At 37.4% G+C, this 23,231-nt stretch overlaps 1 protein-coding gene across 1 annotated transcript in view; it reads right to left on the minus strand.

Annotated features, from left to right (window-relative positions):
• ROBO1 (roundabout guidance receptor 1) overlaps positions 1–23,231 on the minus strand; it is a 411,503-nt gene that overhangs the window by 104,350 nt on the left and 283,922 nt on the right. Inside the window, 3 exon segments of the mRNA XM_080801074.1 lie at positions 7,129–7,264; positions 9,866–10,004; positions 10,353–10,473. Coding sequence (XP_080657200.1) covers positions 7,129–7,264; positions 9,866–10,004; positions 10,353–10,473 — 396 coding nt within the window.

Here is a 23,231-nt window from a genome sequence, read left to right on the forward strand (position 1 = left end):
TGAGGTGTGAACTAAGATCTAAATGCCCAGTTTCCTGTGTCCGACCGGCCCAGCACTCAGGGCTGAGGGAAACGAGAGGACTAAATGTCTTTTTAGTTCCTATTGTAAGAGAGACAAACAAAAGTGGGATTAGGTTTTCTTAATGGTTCAGCTCCGCAAAGATAAAATGTGACGATTCGGGGAATGGCTGGGGTATGGAAGTGTGTTTTCAGTCTGGTTTCCTGTGACAGACACAGTGACGGGAACATGATCATTCTGGTGACAGAGTCACAAATTCACTTCGGAAATAAAATTGGGATAGTAAGGGAGTGGAAAGATTAATAATGCCCTCAAGTTGGCCTCATTTAAGCAAGGAGGATCCCTGAAGCAAAGAATCATACAATCTCTTAGAGGCAGTGTGTAGAGTTGGGAATGGGAGAAATTCAGAGTTTAAGCTAAATTCTCTATGGCCTCCTGTTCCGTCTTTCCTCCTGGCTAGCGCTCCTCAAAAATGGCATGATCTAAAAAGCTACCAGCAAGACCGTCATCGTAAATGCATAATTACTCATTTCAAAGGGTTTATTACTAATACAATAGTAAATAAAATTATTTTTCGTCCTTTATTTTTCATGTAGTGCTTTGGAGCTGCCTCCGCTAAGCTCTTCCCAAAGGCGACCTTCCACCAAACCAAACCTTCACTTTTTAAATTAACCACGAGTTGGTTCACAAATAAAAACCAGTAAAAAACTGAAATTAGCCATCATGTGATTCCAAAACTGCAAGGTCCACCTGGCAAACATTGAATAAAGGCCTCATAGGTTCAGATTATGATAGTAAAATAATATGAAACAAACCTGCGACCATTCTCAGAACACTAAGTAGAGGCATAAATTCTAGCAGTCTTCATGGTACACTGTTGAAAAACCTGGCAGGGAGCCTCTCTGCATCTATTTTTTCTGGTTAGATTTTCTATTTTATAGGTATGTCACAACCTATAAAATGGTTATAAATACCACACAGTATATATCTTGTGCCTGAAAAGATGGGGTCCTCATACAATATAGAACACCAGTTCACAAGAGAATTCATTCCTACCCGACACAGAGCCAGCAATCCTAACACTTGCCAAATTGAAACCCCGAAGTGCAATTATAACAACGTAATCAATCAAAACTGAGATGAGATGACTTTAAAAAGATGCCCGAGTTTGTGTGTGTGTTTGAGGTTCACAAAGAGAAATCTTGAGGAGATGTGTAGATGTTACACACATGGAGAGAAAACAAGGGCGGATACCCATTAAATATAAATATAATAACATTGAGGGTTTAAATTTATAGGTAACAAAGCTTATATTGTTCCAGAGAAGGGCAACTAGATGGCCCAGTGGGTTAAGCACCCAACTCTTGGTTTCAGCTCAGGTCACAATCTCAGCGTCACGAGATCGAGCCCCACCTCAGGCTCCACACTCAGTGCAGAGTCTGCTTTTCTCTCCCTCCCCCTCTACTCCTCTCTATGCTCTCTCTTTCTCTCAAATAAATAAACAAATACAATCTTTTAAAAAATTATTGCAGAGAATAACAGGATGTTAAGTTACGTTAACTGAATTTTCAGGTTAACTGGGAGTTTAAGCAGAAAGACTTTTCTGGGGGTTCCTGGGTGGCTCAGTGGGTTAGGCCTCTGCCTTTGTCTCAGGATCTCAGGGTCCTGGGATCAAGCCCTGCATCAGGCTCTCTGCTCAGCGGGGAGCCTCCTTCCCCCTCTCTCTCTGCCTGTCTCTCTGCCTCCTTGTGATCTCTCTCTCTGTGTCAAATAAATAAAATAAAATCTTTAAAAAAAAAAAGAAAGAAAGACTTTACTGCTGTAATTATTCCAAACAACATTATTTCACCATTTTTTGTTGGTCATGTGATAGACATTGCTTATTTTTCACTGGGTCAAAGCACTGCAGAGCCCTTGAGTCTCACTCAGTTTCAATGATACCCCAAAGCTGACACGCAAGTTAAAAGGACTCTGGTTACTAACTCTTTTTGAAGAACTGTCTAAATATTCACAAGAGCCCAGGATACACCTATTTTTAATCGACAACTTCTTAATATCACCAAACTTTATTGCAATTTGCCTTTTTTCAGAGTAAAATATAATCTGCTGTGTTATAAATAATCAATATTTTGATTTGACCCAATGGTTTTGCAATGGATTGCTCGAGAAGTATCCATCCAACGTCACATGAGTTCTATATGTGGTATAGGTTTTACAGGTGCAGTTACTTGCTAATGACAGCGTGAGGCCTCATATTTTACTCATGGCTTGGACTGATTGATTAAAGCATGTAAGTGGTTGTAAAGGAGAATAAAGAGTATTTGAGAATATCTGCTCATGGATTATCTTACCATTCTTAGAAAGAATCACCTGGAAACACCCTATTTTAAGGAAAGGGAACCTGAGGTGCTGAGAATCAAAATAATTACCAAACAGCCACTCTTCAAGGCAATATCTAGTTACTTTGCAAAATATAAGTCTAGCACTAGAGCTTTGACAACACACACACACCCATCTCTAAAACATTTACTGTAAAAGCAAGTAGTTTCTTTTATAATGAAAATGTAAAACTTTATATTTGAGAAGAGTTTTGAATAATTCTTGGATCATAAATTATCATGACTATATTGGCAGCTCACATGTCTCATTTATAATAGCAAAGAAAGAACAACACTATCTGTCTAGAATTATCTGGACCGTACCATTTTTCTTACCAAAAAGCCAATTATTATTAAAATAAGCAAAACAGCTGTCAATAACACTAATATGAATTAATGCTCCTTAACTATGAAACATTTACTCTGTAACAGATAGTATGTTAAATGTTTTCTATATATAAAATTTAATTTAATCCTTATAAAAACTCCGAGAGTTTTAAAACTCTTATAAAACCCTTATAAAAACTCCACGCCCATTTTACACATGGGACAACTGAGGTTTAAGAAGTTTAAACCACCTGGAGGCACCTGCGTGGCTCAGTGGGTTAAAGCCTCTGCCTTCGGTCAGTTCATGATCCCAGGGTCCTAGGATCGAGCCCTGCATAGGGCTCTCTGCTCAGTGGGGAGCCTGCTTCCTCCTCCTCTCTCTCTCTCTGCCTGCCTCTCCTCCTACTTGTGATTTCTCTCTCTCTCGGTCAAATAAATAAATAAAATCTTTTAAAAAAAAAGTTTAAACCACCTCTTTAAGTTCACAGGTAGTCAATAACGGAAACAATATTCAACTAAATTCTGACTCCAATGTATATGCTCTTAGCTATATAATTCTTTGTAATACATTTCTTCCAGCTCTGATAATGCCCACACTCTCAAGAAAAATTTTGAAGTCCTTTATTCTTTCTATAGTTCAAGTAAGTCCTCATCCCAGGAATTCATGAACTTGCTTGTTTAAAATAAAAAATAAAGGGGCTCTTGGATGAATCAGTCAGTAAAGAATGCAACTATTGATCTTAGGTTATGAGTTCAAGCCCGACCCTGGGTTTGAGGCTTCTTTCTTTCTTTATTCTTTAAAAGATTTATTTATTTATTTATTTGAAAGCGAGAGAGAGATAGAGAGAGCAAGCGGGGAGGGGCAGATGGAGAGGGAGAGAGAATCTTAAGCAGACTCCACACTGAGGGCAGAGACTGCATGGGGCTTGCTCTTTAAAAACAAAAACAAGGGGCGCCTGGGTGGCTCAGTGGGTTAAAGCCTCTGCCTTTGGCTCAGGTCATGATCCCAGGGTCCTGGGATTGAGCCCCGCATCGGGCTCTCTGCTCAGCAGGGATCCTGCTTCCTCCTCTCTCTGCCTATCTCTCTGCCTACCTGTGATCTCTTGTCTGTCAAATAAATAAATAAAATCTTTAAAAAAAATAAAAATAAAAAAATAAAAACAAAAAAAAACCCCATAAAAACAAATTTCTGTGTTCTGACCCACATTCTTGGGGGTATAGCTCAGTGGTAGAGCATTTGACTGCAGACCTAGATTCTTAAATCAGGTTCTCCAGGGGCATCCTAGATAATCTGTCTATTTAATAAGTTTCAGGTCAGTATAGATATGTAAGTTCAGATATTTTCAGAGAACAAACTTCAGATAAGTTCAGGACACCGCCAAGGTCTAGGTTTGGCTCTAGTCCCTTTCAAACACAGACCACTAGGCAGCCATCGTAAGATGGCAATCTCTTCAACTTTGATTCAACAGAACCTACTGTTGGCATTCAGAATCAAAGCCACCAGAAGCCGCTTGAATTTCCTTTAAGACGTCCCTATATTTTTACCACTCAAGCAGAAGGTTGGAATCTATATTCATATTTCAAATTCTAGCAAGTATTTATTAAATAATGTGCGTACAGGGGCACCTGGGCGGCTCAGTAGGTTAAAGCCTCTGCCTTCGGCTCAGGTCATGATCCCAGCATCCTGGGATTGAGCCCCGCATCATCGCATCATCGGGCTTTCTGCTCAGCGGGGAGCCTGCTTCCTCCTCTCTCTCTGCCTGCCTCTCTGCCTACTTGTGATCTCTGTCTGTCAAATAAATAAATAAAATCTTAAAAAAAAAGAAAAACAAAATTGAATACAAAAAATTATTTAAAAAAAATAATGTGCATACTATATGTCTAGTATGATGCTGAACACTGTGAAGACTACACAAGTATAAAAAATAAGAAACTCCTTAGAAGGAATATTGAAAGAAAAACGTACAGGTAGAGTCATCAAGAAAGCAGAATTAGGATTTCAAGAAAAAAAAAGGAAAAAAAGAAGTGATTCTCAAATCAAATTTATTTTTTAAATATTAGAACTAGTCACGTCTGTACTGGGGATGGAAATCCAATGGGCACTCTCATTGAAGAGTGTTTTTTTCCAGTAACTTCTTTCTGGAGCATAGGGTTTTGTTGCCCAACATTAACTCTCAAAATTAAGTATTTCTTGTATGAAGGGTGAAGGAAAATAAATTTATTTTTGAGCTCATACTGATTCAAGTAGTTTCTTTCAAAAATGAACCACAAATAAAATACAGAAATTAATACACTACTGAATTTATTGTAATGGTTACCACTATCAAACGGATTCATTTCAAATTAGTTTCCCTTGTAGTAAATAGTATTTTTCTGTATTCAATTTCAAATGAAGAAAAAAGTATGACTTGTCAAGTTTCCCTTGTAAAGTTTCCTCTTTTTTTTCCCCCTAGTTATCTTCTGCAGTTGAGAATCACATTACTTTCTTTGGCATTTTATGCATGCTATCTTAGAATGTTAAAGATATTTTAACAGAGATATTAATATGCAAATTTTATTTTAGTATTTGGATAAAAGAATACCTTCTCACCAATATACAGACCTTTCATATGTTTATACAAAAGCCAATGCAACTGAAATAAAAATTCTCAATTCTTAAGGTAGTTTCCAGATTTGATCATTTGTACCCAATTTCCATTGAAATCCAGGCTTAGGGAGTAATAATTCCATATGGAAAACTTAAGGCTGAATTAGCTTTGGACTTAGTTTAAAATTGCAGGAAGGAAAAAATACATATAAATAAATAAAATTATAGGAAGAAATTCTATTTTTATTTCGATGTCCACTGTAGACACAGAGGAATGGCTATTATTAATAAAAGCATCAGACTCCCAAGGTAAAGGACTTTAAAACATAAAGTGAAACATATCTCTTTGACTAATGTGATAGACAATCAGCCAGCCTGTCACAACTGCCTAAGGACAGACACACCTTTTCATGTCTTGTCTTCATCCCGGGTTCCTTTTACTCCCTCTGGAGGGCTTTTGAACTGGGATTTGACATCTCTTAAATCTGTGCTTTCTCTAAGCGTAAAGGGGTTTCCTTTTCTTACAGTTTTAGTCTTACATGAAGTTCAGGTCTAACTTAGATTAAAGAGAAGTAGTCTAGGCCTTAGAAAGTCAATGTTTGTTCTTGATCTTTTCTTTTCTTTTGTTTTTATGAGATTGAGCTAAAAACCCCAAAGTGGGACATAATGGCTTTACAGACAGAAAGAAAATATTCTTTCTTCTTCTTCTTCTTTTTTGTTTTTTACTGTAAAAAGCCCACAAGGCTCTTTAATAGAAAGCCCACAGTAGAAGCACTCCTCAAAAGCCACCTTTTTCTTCCTAATAGCCTTAGAGGAGACAGTGTTCAGAAAAGATGACAGTATCAAGTGTTGCTAATGTCAGACCCAGCAATAAGCTAAGTGGTTTAGGGCCCAAATCCCTGTTTACTCTATATACTTGTCAAAATAGGGGAGTTTTTTCACGAGCAAAGGTTTTTTAAAGGTCATTGTCTCTCAAATTCCGCAATAAAGAATTTGTCCCTAAACTGAAGAAAGAAAAAAAAAAAATGAGAGCATTCTCAGATGAGACATAGTGAGAAATAATCTGTATGACATCATGAAGAAAGGAGAAAAAGGATTATGAAAATGAAAAACATCTGGATTATGGATACAAAGAACCATTTCGTATGGTGAAAGAACCATTTCAAGCATGTCAGTTGAAGACGTGAGTCTGACATTCAAAAACTTGTAGCCATGGAATGGAGCATCCATTTGGGCTCATATAACATCAAATAATCTGTATCAGAACTAGCAAAGTGCAGATGCAGTTAATTCATTCAAGAAATATTTACCAAATGTCTGGTATTTCCCAGGACTGTAGGAATTTAAAAAAAAAAAAAAAAAAAAGATGGCAGACATCCCCACTCTGTGGATGGCTCACACTTTTCAGAGGGAAATAGAATTTTCTTATTTTGGTGTTCTGAATTGTAGAGACCCTTGAAAGTGCACAGTCTGAAGGACTGGTAGATTTGTTCCCATTTAAAGACAAAGCTCTCATGGTAATAGCTGCCATTTAATTAAAAGATTAGAAGGGCTCTATGTCTGAAGACCCAGAGACTAGAGCACACTTTCTTCCTCTACTTCACCAAGACAGAACTCTCCGTAATTTTAGCATCTTAATTCAATTTCCTGTAACAAACACTTATAGAGCTCCCATAGGCAAAATGATAATTTCTCTAAATTATGTTTCAATGCAATATTGATAGCACTATTTGAAGCCTACATTTAATATAAACTACTCGAAGAAATCGTATTTTCTTCTAATAACCACATCATCCTTCCTGTGATAAAGCGACCACAAACCCTACCTTGGACAGTCAGAGTAGCTGATACTTCAGCTTTTCCAACCATATTTTCTGCCACACAAGTGTATGACCCCATGTCACCAGCCATCACTTTCCGAATCTTCAGGGTATGATCATCTCTGATTTCGTATCTAGTGACATAACAAACAAATGTGCAGTTAAGTGACGTTCTCCTTAAAAAAAAAAATCCCGTCATTGGCAATATGACACATCTAAGGCAGCAGATCAATAACGTGCAACATCCTCTTCAGAAAATTTAAAACAAATGGTGAAATGTGGCATCCCTCTATGTAAGCATGCAGAAAGAAAGAGCCCACTTTCCCAATTATGTTGGCTAAACAGTTAAACTGTTTTCCAAAAGGATATTTTTGGGCAAAGTTGGCACTTCCTCATTTATTTCCTCAAGCTACTGTCCTCATACTAAAATCAAAAGATGGTGATCATTAAATAAATTCTTATTATATGCTGGATTTTGTTTTATAGGTCCACTCTTTCAAAATTCTTACAACAACTACCTGAAGGATTGGGGTGCCTGGGTGGCGCAGTTGGTTGAGTGTCTGACTCTTGGTTTGGGCTCAGGTTGTGATCTCAGGGTCATGAGACTGAGCCCTTCATCAGGCTCTGCGCTCAGTGCGGAGCCTGCTTGGGTTTCTCTCTCCTTTTCCCTCTGCTCCTCTCACTTGTGCACTCTCTCTCTCTCAAATAAATAAATAAACCTTAAAAAATGGCAGGAAGTATTGTGCTCATCTCCATTTTGCAGATGAGAAACCAGAGACATAAGAAAGGAAGGTCAGCTGGCTTTGGTTCTCAGCTAGGTTAGTGGCAGAACTGATACCCGCACCCAGGCTCTCATTCTAGAGTTTACTTGCCTTGCCTCATCTTCTGTCCCCTTCAATGTTGGGTTTCTTTCTAAGTTTCACTTTAATCCTCTTCTTACTCTACGTAAGATCCCTGAGTTGTATTAGCTGACCAGCTGCAAACACTCCCATCCCCTATTTCACTGAAGCTCCAAATTCATAATCCCAAATGATTGATAGTTAGACAACATATCACACAAGTATCTAATATTTCTTAGGTTCAATACAACTTTCTTTTCTTTCTCCACTGTATAAACCAACTTCTCCTAATATAATCTCTTGGTATCTTCCTTTCCCAGCTCTCTATATCTAATAAATCATCCAATTCATTGACTTAGTTTCAGAAATTTGTTTCTACCATGGACCTCTATCCCTCTTTCCTGCCCCAGTTCAGGCAATCCACATCTCTTTTCTGGATAAAAACAACCATGGTAACCCTGCCATTAGCTTCACCCCACATTAATGTAATATCCATGGTGCTAAAAAATTATTTTCCCTAAAAAGTAATCCTGTTGAGTGTATCTGGCTGGTTCAGTGTGTAGAGTATATGACTCGATCTCAGGATTGTCAAGTCTGAGGCCCACGTTGGCTGTAAAGATTACTTAACAAATAAGATCTTTTTTTAAAGTTTATTTATTTTTTAGACAGAGACAGCACGAGTGCAGGAGCGCACTGGGAGTAAAGGCAGAAGGAGAGGGAAAGTCTCAAGCAGACTCCACACAGAGTGTGGAGCCTGACGGGGTGCTCGATCTCATGACCCTGAGATCACAACCTGAGCTGAAACCAAGAGTCGGGTGCTCAAGTGACTATGACACCCAGGTGCCCCTAAAAATAAAATCTTTTTAAAAAAAAGGTAATACTGTTCATATTAATTCCTTTTGACTCATCGATGTACATGCGATATGATTCAAAATTCCTCAGTCTATTATACAAAGCCCCTGATCATTTGGCCCCAGTATCTCCAATCTGATAGAACTTCTTGTTACATGAAGTTTGAGCTACCCATGCTAAACTTCCCACCACTCAAAGCATGTGACATTCTTTCTCAGATTTATGTCTATGTTATAATGTCTCTTTTCTTGGAATACTCTTCTCTTCTTTCTTGCTTTTCAAATTTATACATATTTTTCAGCGCATTGTTTACATGTCACTTTCCTGTGAGAACTCTCTCCTGACTTCCTACTCCCCCAGATCTCCTTCTCTGTGACAAAGGGTTTGCCATGTTATTCTGTATCTATCCACACAAATCTTTTGGGAGCTCCTTGAGAGCAGAAATGATGTCTAAGACACTGTAACCCCTAGACCTAGCAAGGGCTCAACACATGTTTGCTGAATGAACGGAAAGACAGTTTAACAACAACACTTGAAAGCTTCATTTCAATGTCTCGTTCCCTGAGGCTGCAAGTGTAGTTCTGCTCTTAACCAATTTAAAGTCTTGACAGATAGCAAGAAACTCTGACTTCTCCTGCCCTTCCCTGGTGATTTGGTAGCTAAGGAAATAGAAACCTGCTTTTTAATTGGGTCATACCCTTATCTTTACCGCTAGACCTCCCTTCCCTTTCCTACTCACTGCCATAAAAGAAATGGCTATTAATTGTGCTCTGGTTGGACAGAATAGAAACCTGTTGAAGGACTATCACATTCTACAAGTGTTCCCTGGGCAAGCTAAGGTCACGAATCCACCGTTCTTATGTGAAACTCTCAGAGAAAGCATGATAACCTCTTCCTGATTCTAATTATCTCTAATATCGCATCTGGCCCCTGACCAAAAAGTCTAGAATAGACTAGTCTAACGGCACGTATATAAGCGGGGGTCCAGTGAGAACAGTAGAAATTCCGAGCAGATAAATCATATCATCAAATTCTGATCTGTACCTGGATTTGGGCAGCTCTCCATCATCTTTTCTCCATCGTACCGTAGGCACAGGGTCACCTCGGGCCTCACATTTAAATTCTGCACTGTCATCTACTGTTACAGCCAAATTACTAGGTCTCTTCACAAACGATGGTCTCTCTAAAATGAGAAAAAGCTATCTCAAGAACAAATAAAAATGAACAGACTAAACACCATTTGAGATGTTCATAAAGACACTTATGATTTCAAATATTACTTAGAAAATTATTTCACCTGGTTCCCTTCCTCTAGAAATCCCTCCCTAGGTTTCAAGTTTTCTCCTAGTTTTCTTCCCATGTCCTGGCTACTTTAGCTCAGGCTACTTGACTAATTACTCGTCTCCTCTCCCAGCCTGTAAAAATACCCATTTACCTTCTAAAAAGTGACTTCTTTCTCTCTGCTCTAAAGAAACTGAAAATGATAGGAGATCTACTTTACAGTGAGTAGATTGGGTAAAATTTCACTTACCCAGAACAGTTAGCTCTGCCACTTCGCTCTCACGTTCCCCAACCATGTTGGTACCAACACAAACGTATTTGCCAGCATCACTTTTGCGGGTGTAAGTAATCATGAGCTTTCCACCTCGTATCTTAAAAAAAAGTTTTACAGGAATACTATTAAAATTGCTTTAGCCATGTTGACACAACCGAAGTCTTCCTAAGTGAAGTCTACTTTCCAGACAAAGAACAAAACATAATTATATCAAAAAGCTGATATGCAGTATTTGCTCTATTTATAGGTAGTAACTTTAGACAGAATTTGTACCATATATACCATATAAAAGGGGCCAAACTCTTTTACTTACCTACATTTTCCTATACAGTTATTACATTCGGAACAACTAGAAATTTCTATTTCTATACTGGCCAAGTTCTTTCCTATTATTTAGTTAAATGAAAACCAAACAAGTGCATGAATAATTTGGTTAGCAAGCAGGGGGGAAAAAAAAAAGTAAATTCTTAATGCCATATGAGTATATTTAACATGTAAATTCGGATTAGCTTTAAGTGATTTCAAGGAAGCATATTCTGGTACTAGAAGACATGGAAAAAAAATGTCCCTAATTACTTAATTTGTCAGATTTGCTTTAAAGGAATATATCGTTAAAGATCCCAAACCGTGCAGAAACTGACATGGTCTTAAAAAAAAAAAAAAAGGCGTTGCTGCTGCCCAAGTAGTTTCCTGGGGACTTAGGAAGCAAAGACTGAACAGTTCCCAATAAATCATTCTGAAAGTCATTTGGACACACTCTTGAACATTTAATTATTTGAAGAAGAATTAATTACAAATGTAAGCAGACTTCCAGTACAATAAATAGGCTGAAGTTAACCATGAATTAAGATCAGTTTGCGGAAATTGAACTATCTTTACTTAATTTAATAGGCTTTCGGGTGGAGAGTTGGGTTCAGTTCCCCAGGAATATTGACAATGCTCTGAACCTTGGAACGTTTTTGTCAGGAATGACTTCTAGAATGTTTCATGTAGGTTTTGACCTTAACCTCGCAGTTATTCTGTATAGTGTACTGATGAGACAGAGAGAGAGCGAGAGGGAGGGAGAGAGAGAAAGTGTAAGGGAAAGGGAAGGAGGGATGAGGGAGAAAAAGCAAAGCAAAGGCAGGCAGGAAAGAACTATTCAAATGGAAATTTTTTTTCATCATAAACTTGGAGTTTATTGAAAGCCCTACTTTATAAAGTAACTGTTTTGGAGAGCTGTAACTGCTTAGTTTCAATCCAGACACCCAAACTAGACACCGCGTCCAAGTCTTTATGTGTTAGGACAAACCAAATAAGAACTGTGCAGTTTTTATTTCTGTAACTTTCAGAACTTAATAGTTTTCAGCCATTTTATTAAAACAATAATCATGATTCTCTAGGGACCATTACAAAAACCACACAGGGACTCTTCTCCATCTTGCTCATGACACTGTTTCTCATACCTAGAATAATGCTTCCACACAGTAGTCACTTAAATGATTTTTGTTGAATACAAACTGTTTTTATACATAAAATCTAGTCTGTTATCCAAGGAACCATTTCTATAAAGGTTTATAGGGCGTTATAAGATATGTTTTATATGTATATATGTTTTTCATATATACTTATCTAAATTTCACACAGAATAATACAAAGAAATAACAAATAACACAAAGAAACAAACAAACAATACACACAAAAACAAATCTTCCAAAAGTTAACGAATGTCAATACGTGGTAGTCTTCTTTTTTCTCTCTCTCTCTCTCTCACACACACACGTAATATAGATAGACATAGCTACAGATCCACCTCTACCTCTACTCACACACACTTTTCTAATGTAGAATAATGTGATCTACGCTCTTCTATAGGCATTTTCAACTCAGTAATATGTTGAGAATATTTTTACATTTTAAATGTTGAAGACATTATAGACAGATCCCTCCCAGCGACTCCCAGTGACTAAATAGTACTCCATTATACATAGTTTTCATTGTATTGATTCATCATACTTTACCAGACTATTCCCCTATTGATAGATATTTAAGATAGTTCATTTTTCCCTCTTCTAAATCAGCATCTTTTCTCACGTGTGCAATTATCCCGTTAGAAAGTCTCAAGTGGAAGTCTTAATTCAAATGTCCACCCAACGTTCAGGCTACTGGTTCACGGAGCTAACTATTTGATGTTTCATAAAGTGGCTTTTGTGTGAATATATCATTTAAATTTTGGTCTTTATCATAACCCTGCTGTGAGGCTGTTAGGGCAAGGGTTCTACTAACTTCATTTTTCACTTAAGGAGCCAGCAGCTTGGCTAAGCATAATCTCCTCGCCCAAAAAGCTCCACTCTGCCCATCATCATTAGTATGTTTTAATTTTGTGTTTCAGTCTCAGCTTTCCTCCCTGACTGTGAACTCTGAGGTTCTGTGAAGCATATCTCAATCATCTTTTAGCCCCAGGACCTGTCACAATATCTAGGAAATAGTAAAGAAATGTGTGGAAAGAAAGTGACTCACCCAATGTCACTTAGCAAGTGGGAACAGATTTTAGCCAAGATATAGGTCTTTGGCTACATGAGATGTGCAAATGACAAGAAACATACAGCCCATAGTACTGTTACAACTGCAGCTTAATGAACTTGAGTTTAATAAGCTTGACTTCTTGAGGTTCAGAAAATTCGAGAATCCTATCAAAATCCATACCATTAAGACCTGGTGTCACCTTTTGTCATGTACTTATTTTGAAACACCTCCCATAAACATTCCTAAAATCTTGAGGAAATAAAATCATTCCTGCAAAAATGAAAGTGACAAGTTCTATTCCTGATACAAAAGTTAAACGATCTGAGATGTGGTCCTAGATGATGTTCCGCTATTAGATCTTTAATTTTGAACAAGGCATTGAGCCTCCTCCTCTGCCTTACAATCTAACCTTAAAATGTTCCTGCACATGTAGGTGGTCACTTCATTTCGGAAGGGATTGTACATTCATAGCAAAATAAGAGGGAGTCAACAAATCCTGTAAGTATTCTTTGTGCTTTAAAAGTCAGTGAGTCATATCCACAATAAAATACCAGGCTTTGTGAATAATTTTAAGATACATACAAATGTGGAGAAAAATGAGAGTCAGAGAATGATAAAACATAAATAATTTTCAACTGTATGGACATTTTTACAGCTTCAGGATAACATAGTACTAATTTACTTTTACAAATCTTAAATACTTGGGAATGTAGAGTTTTAAATCAACTCGCTGACGCACATGTGGGGCACCAATTAGCTTTATATATTGCAGCCCAACACTGTTATATTTTGAAAGGATCCTTATACATTGGGATAAAGGGAAATTTTGTTAACGTGAGTTATGAGGGGGCTGCCAGGGGATTCTCAGAGAGGACGGAATTCCAATGTTGCGCTGAATGGGAGGAAGCAATAACTAAGGTGAACGATAAATTCAAAGAAAGCCATTAAGTACTGAAGCATGTGTGGTTCACAGCCTATTCCTAGAGCTCTAGCTATACCCTTGACCTTGAACAGACGGGTGTGAGCTGCGCAGGTCCACTCACAGGCGGATTTTTTCAATAAACACCGTACAGTATTATAAATGCATTTTTTCTTCTTTATGGTTTTCTTAATCACATTTTCTTTTCTCTAGGTTACGTTATTGTAAGAATACAGTACAGAATACATATAATAGATACAATGTTACGTTCACGTTCATGTTACCCAGTCAACAGCAGGCTATGGGTTAAGTTTGGGGGGAATCAAAAGTTATACACAGATTTTTGACTGTGCAGGGGGTGGGTACCCCTAACCTCTATGATGCTTAAGAGTCAACTGTATTCACACTTGGCTCAATCTTGAAAAGACTTCTAAACCCATCTGCCAGGAGACTCATGCTTCGGTGACACGTAGCTATGTTTTGCTACCAAATATAGAGAGAGAAACCTTCCTTTTCTCTAAGATTTTAATCTACAGAATGCTTTGCTAAACCATATTTACTGTTCAAATTAAAAATAACCCACCAGGCATTTTACAAAATATTTTCTTGTCCTTTGTAAGTAAATACTAGTTGTATGGCCCATGAGGACATTTATTTCTACAAGAAATGTTTTTAAATGATTCCCTATCTCAAGAAGCCTTCTCCATTAGAATCATAATATAACTAAAAGCATACATTTGTCACACCTGTTCATTTATATATAATGTCTGTATCAATGAAAAAACACTAAAGTAATGAATTGAGGCCTAAAAATAAAAATATTAACCTTATAAGGCATTTTTTGAAAAATGCATTTTTTTCTTGAATAATGGCAAGAGATATTAATCATCAATGGCTGCTTGAAGTCAACTAAATTGCACTTTTTTGCTCCCTGCTCAAGGAGTTCTTTACCAGCATTATCTGGTTGGAACCAAACTCAGAACGAAAATACCTACACAAACTTAAAAAAGAGAGAGAGAAAGAAGATTTCTAAATCCCAGGGAATCTTTCAAATTGTACGTTCACATAGGAAAGCCAAGCAAGCATAGGCCCTGGGATCACCACGTCTTCGTATATACATGGGGTGTCAGGCAAGGTGTTCATGCCTCGGTACCTCTGTTTCTCATCTCTAAAATGGGGATTCTCTTAACACACATCTCCAAGAATATCAAGAGTTACATGAACTAAATCATATAGAGTACTTAGAAAAACGCCTGCTCATCATAATTATATACTATGCTTACGGATTTAAAGATTAAAGGGACATTTGCCTAATCAAAACCGATCTTTGCAAGGCCACATCCAGAAGATTTTTATTAAAATTTTTATTTTATTAATAAAAATAATAAATAAATAATAAATAATAAAATAAATAAATAATAATAAAAATTAAAAATTAAAAATAAAAATTAATAATAATAATAAATAAAAATTATTTTATTAATAAAAATAAGCTTTTTATTAAAATGAACTAGTTACACGTCTTCCATTGCTTTTGTCAGAAAAACCTTTATTTGCATGAACGTAGTAAAGCCTGAGAAACAAGTAATTCTCAGGCCAAATACGTTCTTATTTCCTCCAAAACAGTGATTCTTTACGAGGGCAATCACCTATCCTCTCCCAGGAAATATACGGCAATGTCTTAAGATATTTGTGTTTGTCCCCATTGAGGGGGGAGCAGGTGTGTTACTAACTGCTGGGGGGCAGAGGCCAGGGAGGCTTTGAAACAGCCTACAATGCACAGTGGAGTCCTCCACAAAAAAGGGATTATCACACCCAAAATGTCAGTAGTGCCGAGGTTGAGAAATTTTGCCTAAAGGCCTGGCTCGGCCTAAGGATAAATTCTGGATTAAAGGAACACCACGAAAGAGGAGTTGCAATTAGACAAAATAATAAGTATTTACTCTATTTCAGAAATCAGTGCTGCAACCCCCACCCCCGAAACACACCTTCTACCCCGTTAGTAAGACAATTTCATTCTAAAATACTGCGTTCCATTCTGTACTCACTGGCAATAACAGTTAAGGGTCTCCAAGCAGACATGACAACTTAAATGGAAAACTAAACAAGTCTCACCAAACCTGGAGGAAAATGATCTCCTTAGAGATGTCAGAGACTGAAACTGACAAAGGGGAAGGAAGAAACAACAAAGTGTCGCAGAGAAATACCGAAAGAAAGAAAGAAAGAAAGGAAGGAAGGATAGATGGATGGAACTGGTCATCTTGAATTTGTATAAATTCAAGTTGATTGTGGCATTATGTCAATGTCTGAATGGAAACAGAGCTAAGCACAAGCCATCATTTTATTCTCTATGGTCACAACCGTGGACTATATGGGAGACTGCTTTTTTTCAAAAAAACAAAAGAACGGGGAAAACACAGCACTATAACCCCGACCAAAGAGAACACATGGGCTCTCAAGCAGGACCTGTCGTTAATCGTCACCATTTTATGTAGAGTCATATAATAATATTGACTGTAGAGGGTGACTTTATACGTTCTAAATCTTCGTGCCCCTTTGTAAACCAAAAATTGACATTTCCTCTCTACACAGAAAGGAAAAATATGTCTAACACATACAAAACACTATAAATGTGAAAATAGCCACATTTAAAACAAGCTAAGATATAGGGCTTGGCAGGTCTCCTCCTGCGACTGGATCTCACAGCCAAATTGTAAACCTATCAGAAAGGAGTTGGTATAATGAACAGATACAGGGCACTGAGGCAACACTTCTTCAATTAACATAATCCGGGTGGTGGAGAAGCTGAACGAGTTAAGCTTTCAGACAATATGCTGGCATCCAGCCTATGTAAAAAATCTGAGGCAGGGGTCCTCCTTTCTCATTACCATATACCTTACCAGACCATGGTGCTAACCACATTAGAAACCCGCATTTCCATAAGCTCTAGACAGTGCTTAAAGGGGGGCCTCAGCTATCTACATACTTGATAAAAACAAAACAAAACAAAGGTCTCCCAGTGGACTTGCTCTTTTTGGGGAAGGAGACAGAAGAGGGGGGAAAAAAAAGAAGGAAGTGGTAAAGAATGTAAAGTTTTAAATATCAGCCTCTGAATCTTTTTTTTTTTAAAGTGTTTCAGAGACATTAAGGTATGGAACACATCAATGTATTTGATACATAGGATTCTTATAAACCAGCATTTTTCCCTTTAAAAAAGAATACATGGTCATTTTCCTCAGGGGTAAAATGTCTTCTCTCCTGGTACTTAAAGATTTCTCTGAAGCTGTTGAAAATTCCTTTCTAGAATGTTTTCCTCTTTACTAGACTGTTTACTAAATACAAAGATAATATAGAAAAATCAGGTGTAAGGTATGGCTTTCTAACCAAAAAGAGAATCATTTTATATTTCTGGCAAGCATGAAAAAATCAGAATTAGAAATTCAATTACAATTCTTATTTCCAGAATACAAGAAGAAAATCTGATTATCTTCGTACACATAGAAGCATGTTTTCTTTTAAAAAGTAAATCATGTAAGATTTTTGTCTGGTTATTCCATGAAGTATATAGTCTACCCTGCAATCAGTACTTAGAATCAGAAATAAAGATGAACTTAAAACGAACTCCTTGGTATGTCTTCATTTTCTACCCTAAAGGAAGTCAGATGATTTGCAATATCTGTTACACAGGAATTTTTTTTTTTTTCCCCAGGCATCACCCTCACAACGTTAGCCATACACCTCTAGGTTAACATACTAACCCAACTGGGGCTAATTAACTAGTTTGGCTACACAAAATCTTTTCTGCTTTTAATTACATTAACTTAATGTGACTTGAATTCAGCAGACCAAAAATGAAACCACTAATTATATTAAGGGCTTCAAAGATGATTTCAAATTGCTAACCACCAAACTGTCATACAATTTATCTCATTTCCTTTAATAGATTTTGCATTTAAAATCTGTGTTCTTTACTAGAAATACTATTTTTAAGCTATATTATAACAACAGATTAAGAGAGTAACGTTTTACAAAGCTAAAGGAGAAATATGTTCAAGTAATACCTATCAGACATACATAGGTGTTATTATACCAGTGAGAAATGGGGCAGTACCGAATTTTTACAATTTTCAAAAGATTTAAAGGCTCAGAAATATTCATTTACAGTGGTGAAGTCTTGATAAGCAGGGTTAACATGAAGAGTGATATTTTTAAAGCACCTGGGCTTAGAAATTATTTTTTTTTCGGAAAAACTTGATTCTTCACCACTGTTCTCATACTATTTTTGCCAAGTAAATAAGAGGAGAGATTTTGAATTACAGTCTAGTCTAGCACATATCATCCTTAGACAATTTACTACTAACTCTCTCTGGGTAGAATATCTGTTCCCAGCAATGTTGTCAGTTCTGCCTGGATCTCTGACCTACAGCACGGATACCAAGCTGTTGTGAACTGGAGGAGAAGTACTTTGCATGGGTTTAAGACTCCTTAATGACAATGAGATGCAGGTACCCCAGATGGCCAGCCATGGCCCCCAGACATTCTCCTTGGTGAAAGAAACTGCAGGGCGGTTTTGGACGGTCCCTATGGACTCCTTTCAACAGAGACACGTAAAGAAGAGGCATGACAATGGCTTTTAGTTTTTTTCAAATTTAACATTAATTCAACAACAACGACAACAAAAACAAACCAAAAAGATGTCTTGCTTGAGCAGGGAGCAGAGAGGGGGGAATTAAAATAATAGCCACTACTTTCCCATCTGGCTGCCAAAGTGGTATCACTTTTTTGTTGCTTTACTGCAAACAATTCAGATTAACGCATCCGTGTTTTCTACAAGATACACTACAATAGCATCTTTCAAACACAACGATGCTTTACCGCATTCGAAATTAAGCAAAACGACTGGTGGTAGTGGAATTAAAAGTACAAATGATAGACAAAGGATTGGATAAAATACATGTCTCATAGCAATCTAAAAAAAAAATTACAACCAAGTAAAAGATAATTCATGTATCCAGATCTTACACAGTATCAAAGAAATTACAGTCTTATATCTTTAAGTAGTTTGAAAAGAATCGCTAATAAAAAAGTCATGTTTAGATCTTACACAGTATCAAAGAAATCACTGTGTTTCTTATGTGGCAATATTTCTTATATCTTTAAGTAGTTCAAAAAGAATCGCTAATAAAAAAGTCATGTTTAGAATTAAATCATTTCCTGTTTTTACTAATTCTGCTTTAATATCACATATAGGTATTTATATTTCTGAATATATATATTAATGATTGGGCTCTTATTTCACTCTTTGGAACCTAAATTTTAATGTAGTTAGTAATCAGATACAATTCTAAATTTTTGACAAATTTCCACTATCAAAAATCATTGACCTTAAACAATTTGTATCTATTACTCTAGTCACCATAAACACTTTTCTTAGTATATAAACACATTTCAGGACAATTTTTATTTATTCTGCTTATTTGGACTCCTCTTGTCACACAAAAATAATGCTTTTTTAAATATCAGGTGTCCATGACAACATGATTTCATGTTTAAGTCTCAAACACGTGTTTTATTTTAAATAAAAAGGACTGGCCAAATCCCAATTCTTCCTGGCTAACAAAGTTTATTTCCTCTTCCTACTTTTTCATAAAGGCGACTTTCGCTCAATTCATTTTCTGAAAAATGTTCACCTTTCCTTATTCTTTTATCGTTTCGGTTCATAGAGACCTTAGTGAGAGAGAAAGAGGGAAGGAGGGAGAAGGAAGAAAAAAAAAGGCATTGTTTTAAATATTTCCCACTCAAGACTCTTGATTAGATATGACCTGGTTTCACGCTGTTTATCCAAAGGCTGTTAGGTAAATTTACCTTGTACTCATCCCCAGCTCGATACGGACTCGTGACACAATGAGAGCAACTATACCCCAGAGATGGGTTAAACTGAGAAAAACAGATTACAGAGTAGTTGTCACCATATATATATATATATATACATATATATATATTACTGTAGATTATTTAGAAAATTAATTCAGATTTTAATTGCACCGCAAAACTCTTTGACCTGGGTATCACTCATCCACTGACTCAGCACCATTCTTCCGCAAAGCCCATTTCCGGTTCTACCGTCTACTTAAAGTGTAGATAATGGCCATGGGATTTGCACAAAACATCTCATGTAACATAAAGATGCCTGGGTAAGTACATATTCATTATAAAAATTTACGAAAATGACCAATCGAAAGCAATCAAATGACCATTTAAAAGGGGCGACAGTACAAGGAGAAAACCATAACCTGTAGGTCTTTCAACTGTTCAGTAGAACACAGAGGAAAAAGAGGCAACAAGGCTCTCTCCACGGGCGTCCCATATTTGCTTGGGCTGCATGCACAGAAGAGAACATGATCTAATTTCATTTGTTTGCCGGTACACTTTACAATACCGTTTAAAAACCAACACGGCTTCAGCCAGGAGTTTAAGCACACTGGGTCATCAGACGGAAGCAACAAGAGACTCATGCAGAAAAAGCAATTATCCCAGTGGGAGCACGTGGCTCTCCACAGCTTGGGGAGCTGCCAGCTGAGAACACGGGCCCGGGAGATATTGCTGCCCAGGACTATGGCAGCTGCATCTCTGTTATTTCCATCTCCCCCACTAAACTTTTCTTTTCTCCCGCATAGCAATTTATAAACTGGTAGTTGGCTGTTGGCTGCCGCACAGGCACACACCTCCGATAATCTGATCACAGACTACTAGGGAAGCGCTCGACTGCTAATTGCAGGCAAGGGGGACCTCCCTACAGAGAGACACAGTTGAGTTCCAGGGAGAGGAGGATTTTCCTTGCGAAGGTATAAATTATTACCTTTCTGTCTATTGAGTTTATCTCACCAGAGGGCCTTCCCGTGAATCCTCATTGTAACAAGGAATCATGGAAAAGAAACGCAGTCGCCTTAAAACCCACCCCTTTCCCTGAAGTGTGGCTCAAAGTCAATATGGAGATTTCGGCTGGGCATTTTCTCTTAGACACCCGTTTTCTTGAGCCAGTCACAGTTAGGTGGCCTAAAGCAATCACCCGAAAAAGGCCCTCTTTAATAGACTGTATTTCAAACCAGGGGCAGACAACTGCTTGGCGCTGGTGAAATGGAGAGCGGATACACAGGGAAGGCTTTTAGCTGATTCCCCAGGTGTCTGGTTCCGCCAGCATTAAGATCAGAACCCCAAAGTAAATCCTATAAAAAGGAGGTAATAGGAAGAGTGGTTTGGGAAGAGAATAGCCTTCACTAGCTATCTCCTAACAGTAAGAAAGGTGATTGATTTTTACCTCTATGAAAATTATAGGTGTTACGTGGTAGGACTCTGCATGCGTATAAAAAATTAATTTAGCTCATAGCTATTAAAGTTAATGTATCAGTTCCTTCGCAGGTCTCATGAAACAATGTCCTGCTGTTTTAAAGGTAAAAACAAAGTCTTACGGGCAATTTTCACTTTTGTACAAAACCAGGTTTGCTTTTTATCACCTCGTCCAACCATCTGGCTATAACTCTGAATTTACATACAGTCACTGTTAGGACAGCCTGAAATAAAAAATCTATGGAGGAATTATGACTATACCCTAGAAATCAAGATGACAAATGCTCATAGTATTTGAGGGAAGAAAAAGCTCATTTCAAACACTTGGCTCTTTCAAGTTACAAGTGCACCAGCTGAAAATACTTTTCAAACAGTAAATCCCTCTTTTTTCTCCATCAGTTCTGACACTTAGGTCTTCTCTCTATAGTTTTGGTCCAGTGTGAGAATTTCCCTCACCCCCTAAACGCCTTGCAAAAATAATGCCTTTTCCAGAGACTGTATAATTTGTTACTCTTGAAATTTAAATGAGCTTATATTCTGAAGATGATACATAACCATGGCAGAAAAAGTCAAATCAAGGTTGAGTATGCAGGGGATTCTTGGATTCAAAAATTCACAATGACTTTATGGAAATTAACTCAGGAGAATTACTTTATGGGAAAAATGTGAAAAAAGTAAAAATCAGGCAAGCAATGAATCATGGAACACAACATCAAAAACTAATGATGTACTGTATGGTGACTAACATAACATAATAAAAAAAAGATTTGAAAAAAGTAAAAAGCAATAAAATCCTTTAATCCTATTTACTGGGATTCTCTACAAATATGAACATCCCTAAAGTAGCTACACATTGAAGTAAACACCCACTCCCATTCTGTGGAATTTTAATCCCAGAGTCAAAGGAGAGCAAGAGGAGACTTGCAAGTGACAAGCTTAATTGATTAATCAGAAGTCAGGGCTCATCAGACCAGGGTCAGAGACTCAATATCCATATGGCCAGTTCCTTCGCTCTCTTTTATTGATCACAAGACTATGAGAAAACCCAGCTCCGTTATTTGGCAAATGTGTGCCTCCTCCCAGAAGGGACATATGATAAGATAAAAATAATAACCCCCTTCTTCCCCAACACCGCTTCTGTTAAAACAAACGAAAATATATCTAAGTACCACCTAAGAAAGCAAGTTGGGTCATTTGCGCATGTGAGGAAGACATTAAATTCATGAGAGAAAAAGGCTGGAGCTAGTGCTTAAAGGAACTCTTCTCGATGGTTTACATCAAGCTTCAGAGTTACCCACAGACATTTCTCACTATTTCCGGAGAACTAATGATTAAAACATGGACACCCTGATATGAGGAAGTTGAGAGGCAACGTGGGGAGTTTAGGGGGTAGGAAAGGAATAAATGAAATGAGATGAGATCTGGAGGGAGACAAACCGTAAGAGACTCTTAATCTCACAAAACTGAGGGTTGCTGGGGGGAGGGGGTTAGGGAGAAGGAGGTGGGGTTATGGACATTGGGGAGGGTATGTGGTATGGTGAGTGCTGTGAAGTGTGTAAACCTGGCGATTCACAGATCTGTACCCCTGGGGTTAATAATACATTATATGTTAATTAAAAATTTAAAAAATAATAAAAAAATAAAGTTAGGAGAAAAAAAAAGACATGGACAAATAAGAAATATAAAAAAAATGTGTCCTGACTCCTTATAGTTTGTTTTTTTTTTTTTAAAGATTTTATTTATCTATTTGACAAACAGAGATTACAAGTAGGCAAGAGAGGCAGGCAGGGAGAGAGGAGGAGGAAGCAGGTTCTCTGAGGAGCAGAGAGCCTGATGTGGGGCTCGATCCCAGGACCCTCGGATCATGACCTGAGCCGAAAGCAGAGGCTCTAACCCACTGAGCCACCCAGGTGCCCCCTGACTCCTTTTATTTCTATAGTTATCTGTGAAAAAAGAAATGGAAGAGGACTGGTATTTGTTTAAAACAATCTTTCTCGGTTATAAATAGTTCAGTTCTCTGTTTAAGACAAAAGCTTCCTGAACAGAAAATGCAGTGCAAAAAGGTATCAAGGGTATTAATGATC

Source organism: Martes martes (genome assembly GCF_963455335.1).
Source record: "Martes martes genome assembly, chromosome: 1".
NCBI classification, from domain to species: domain Eukaryota; kingdom Metazoa; phylum Chordata; class Mammalia; order Carnivora; family Mustelidae; genus Martes; species Martes martes.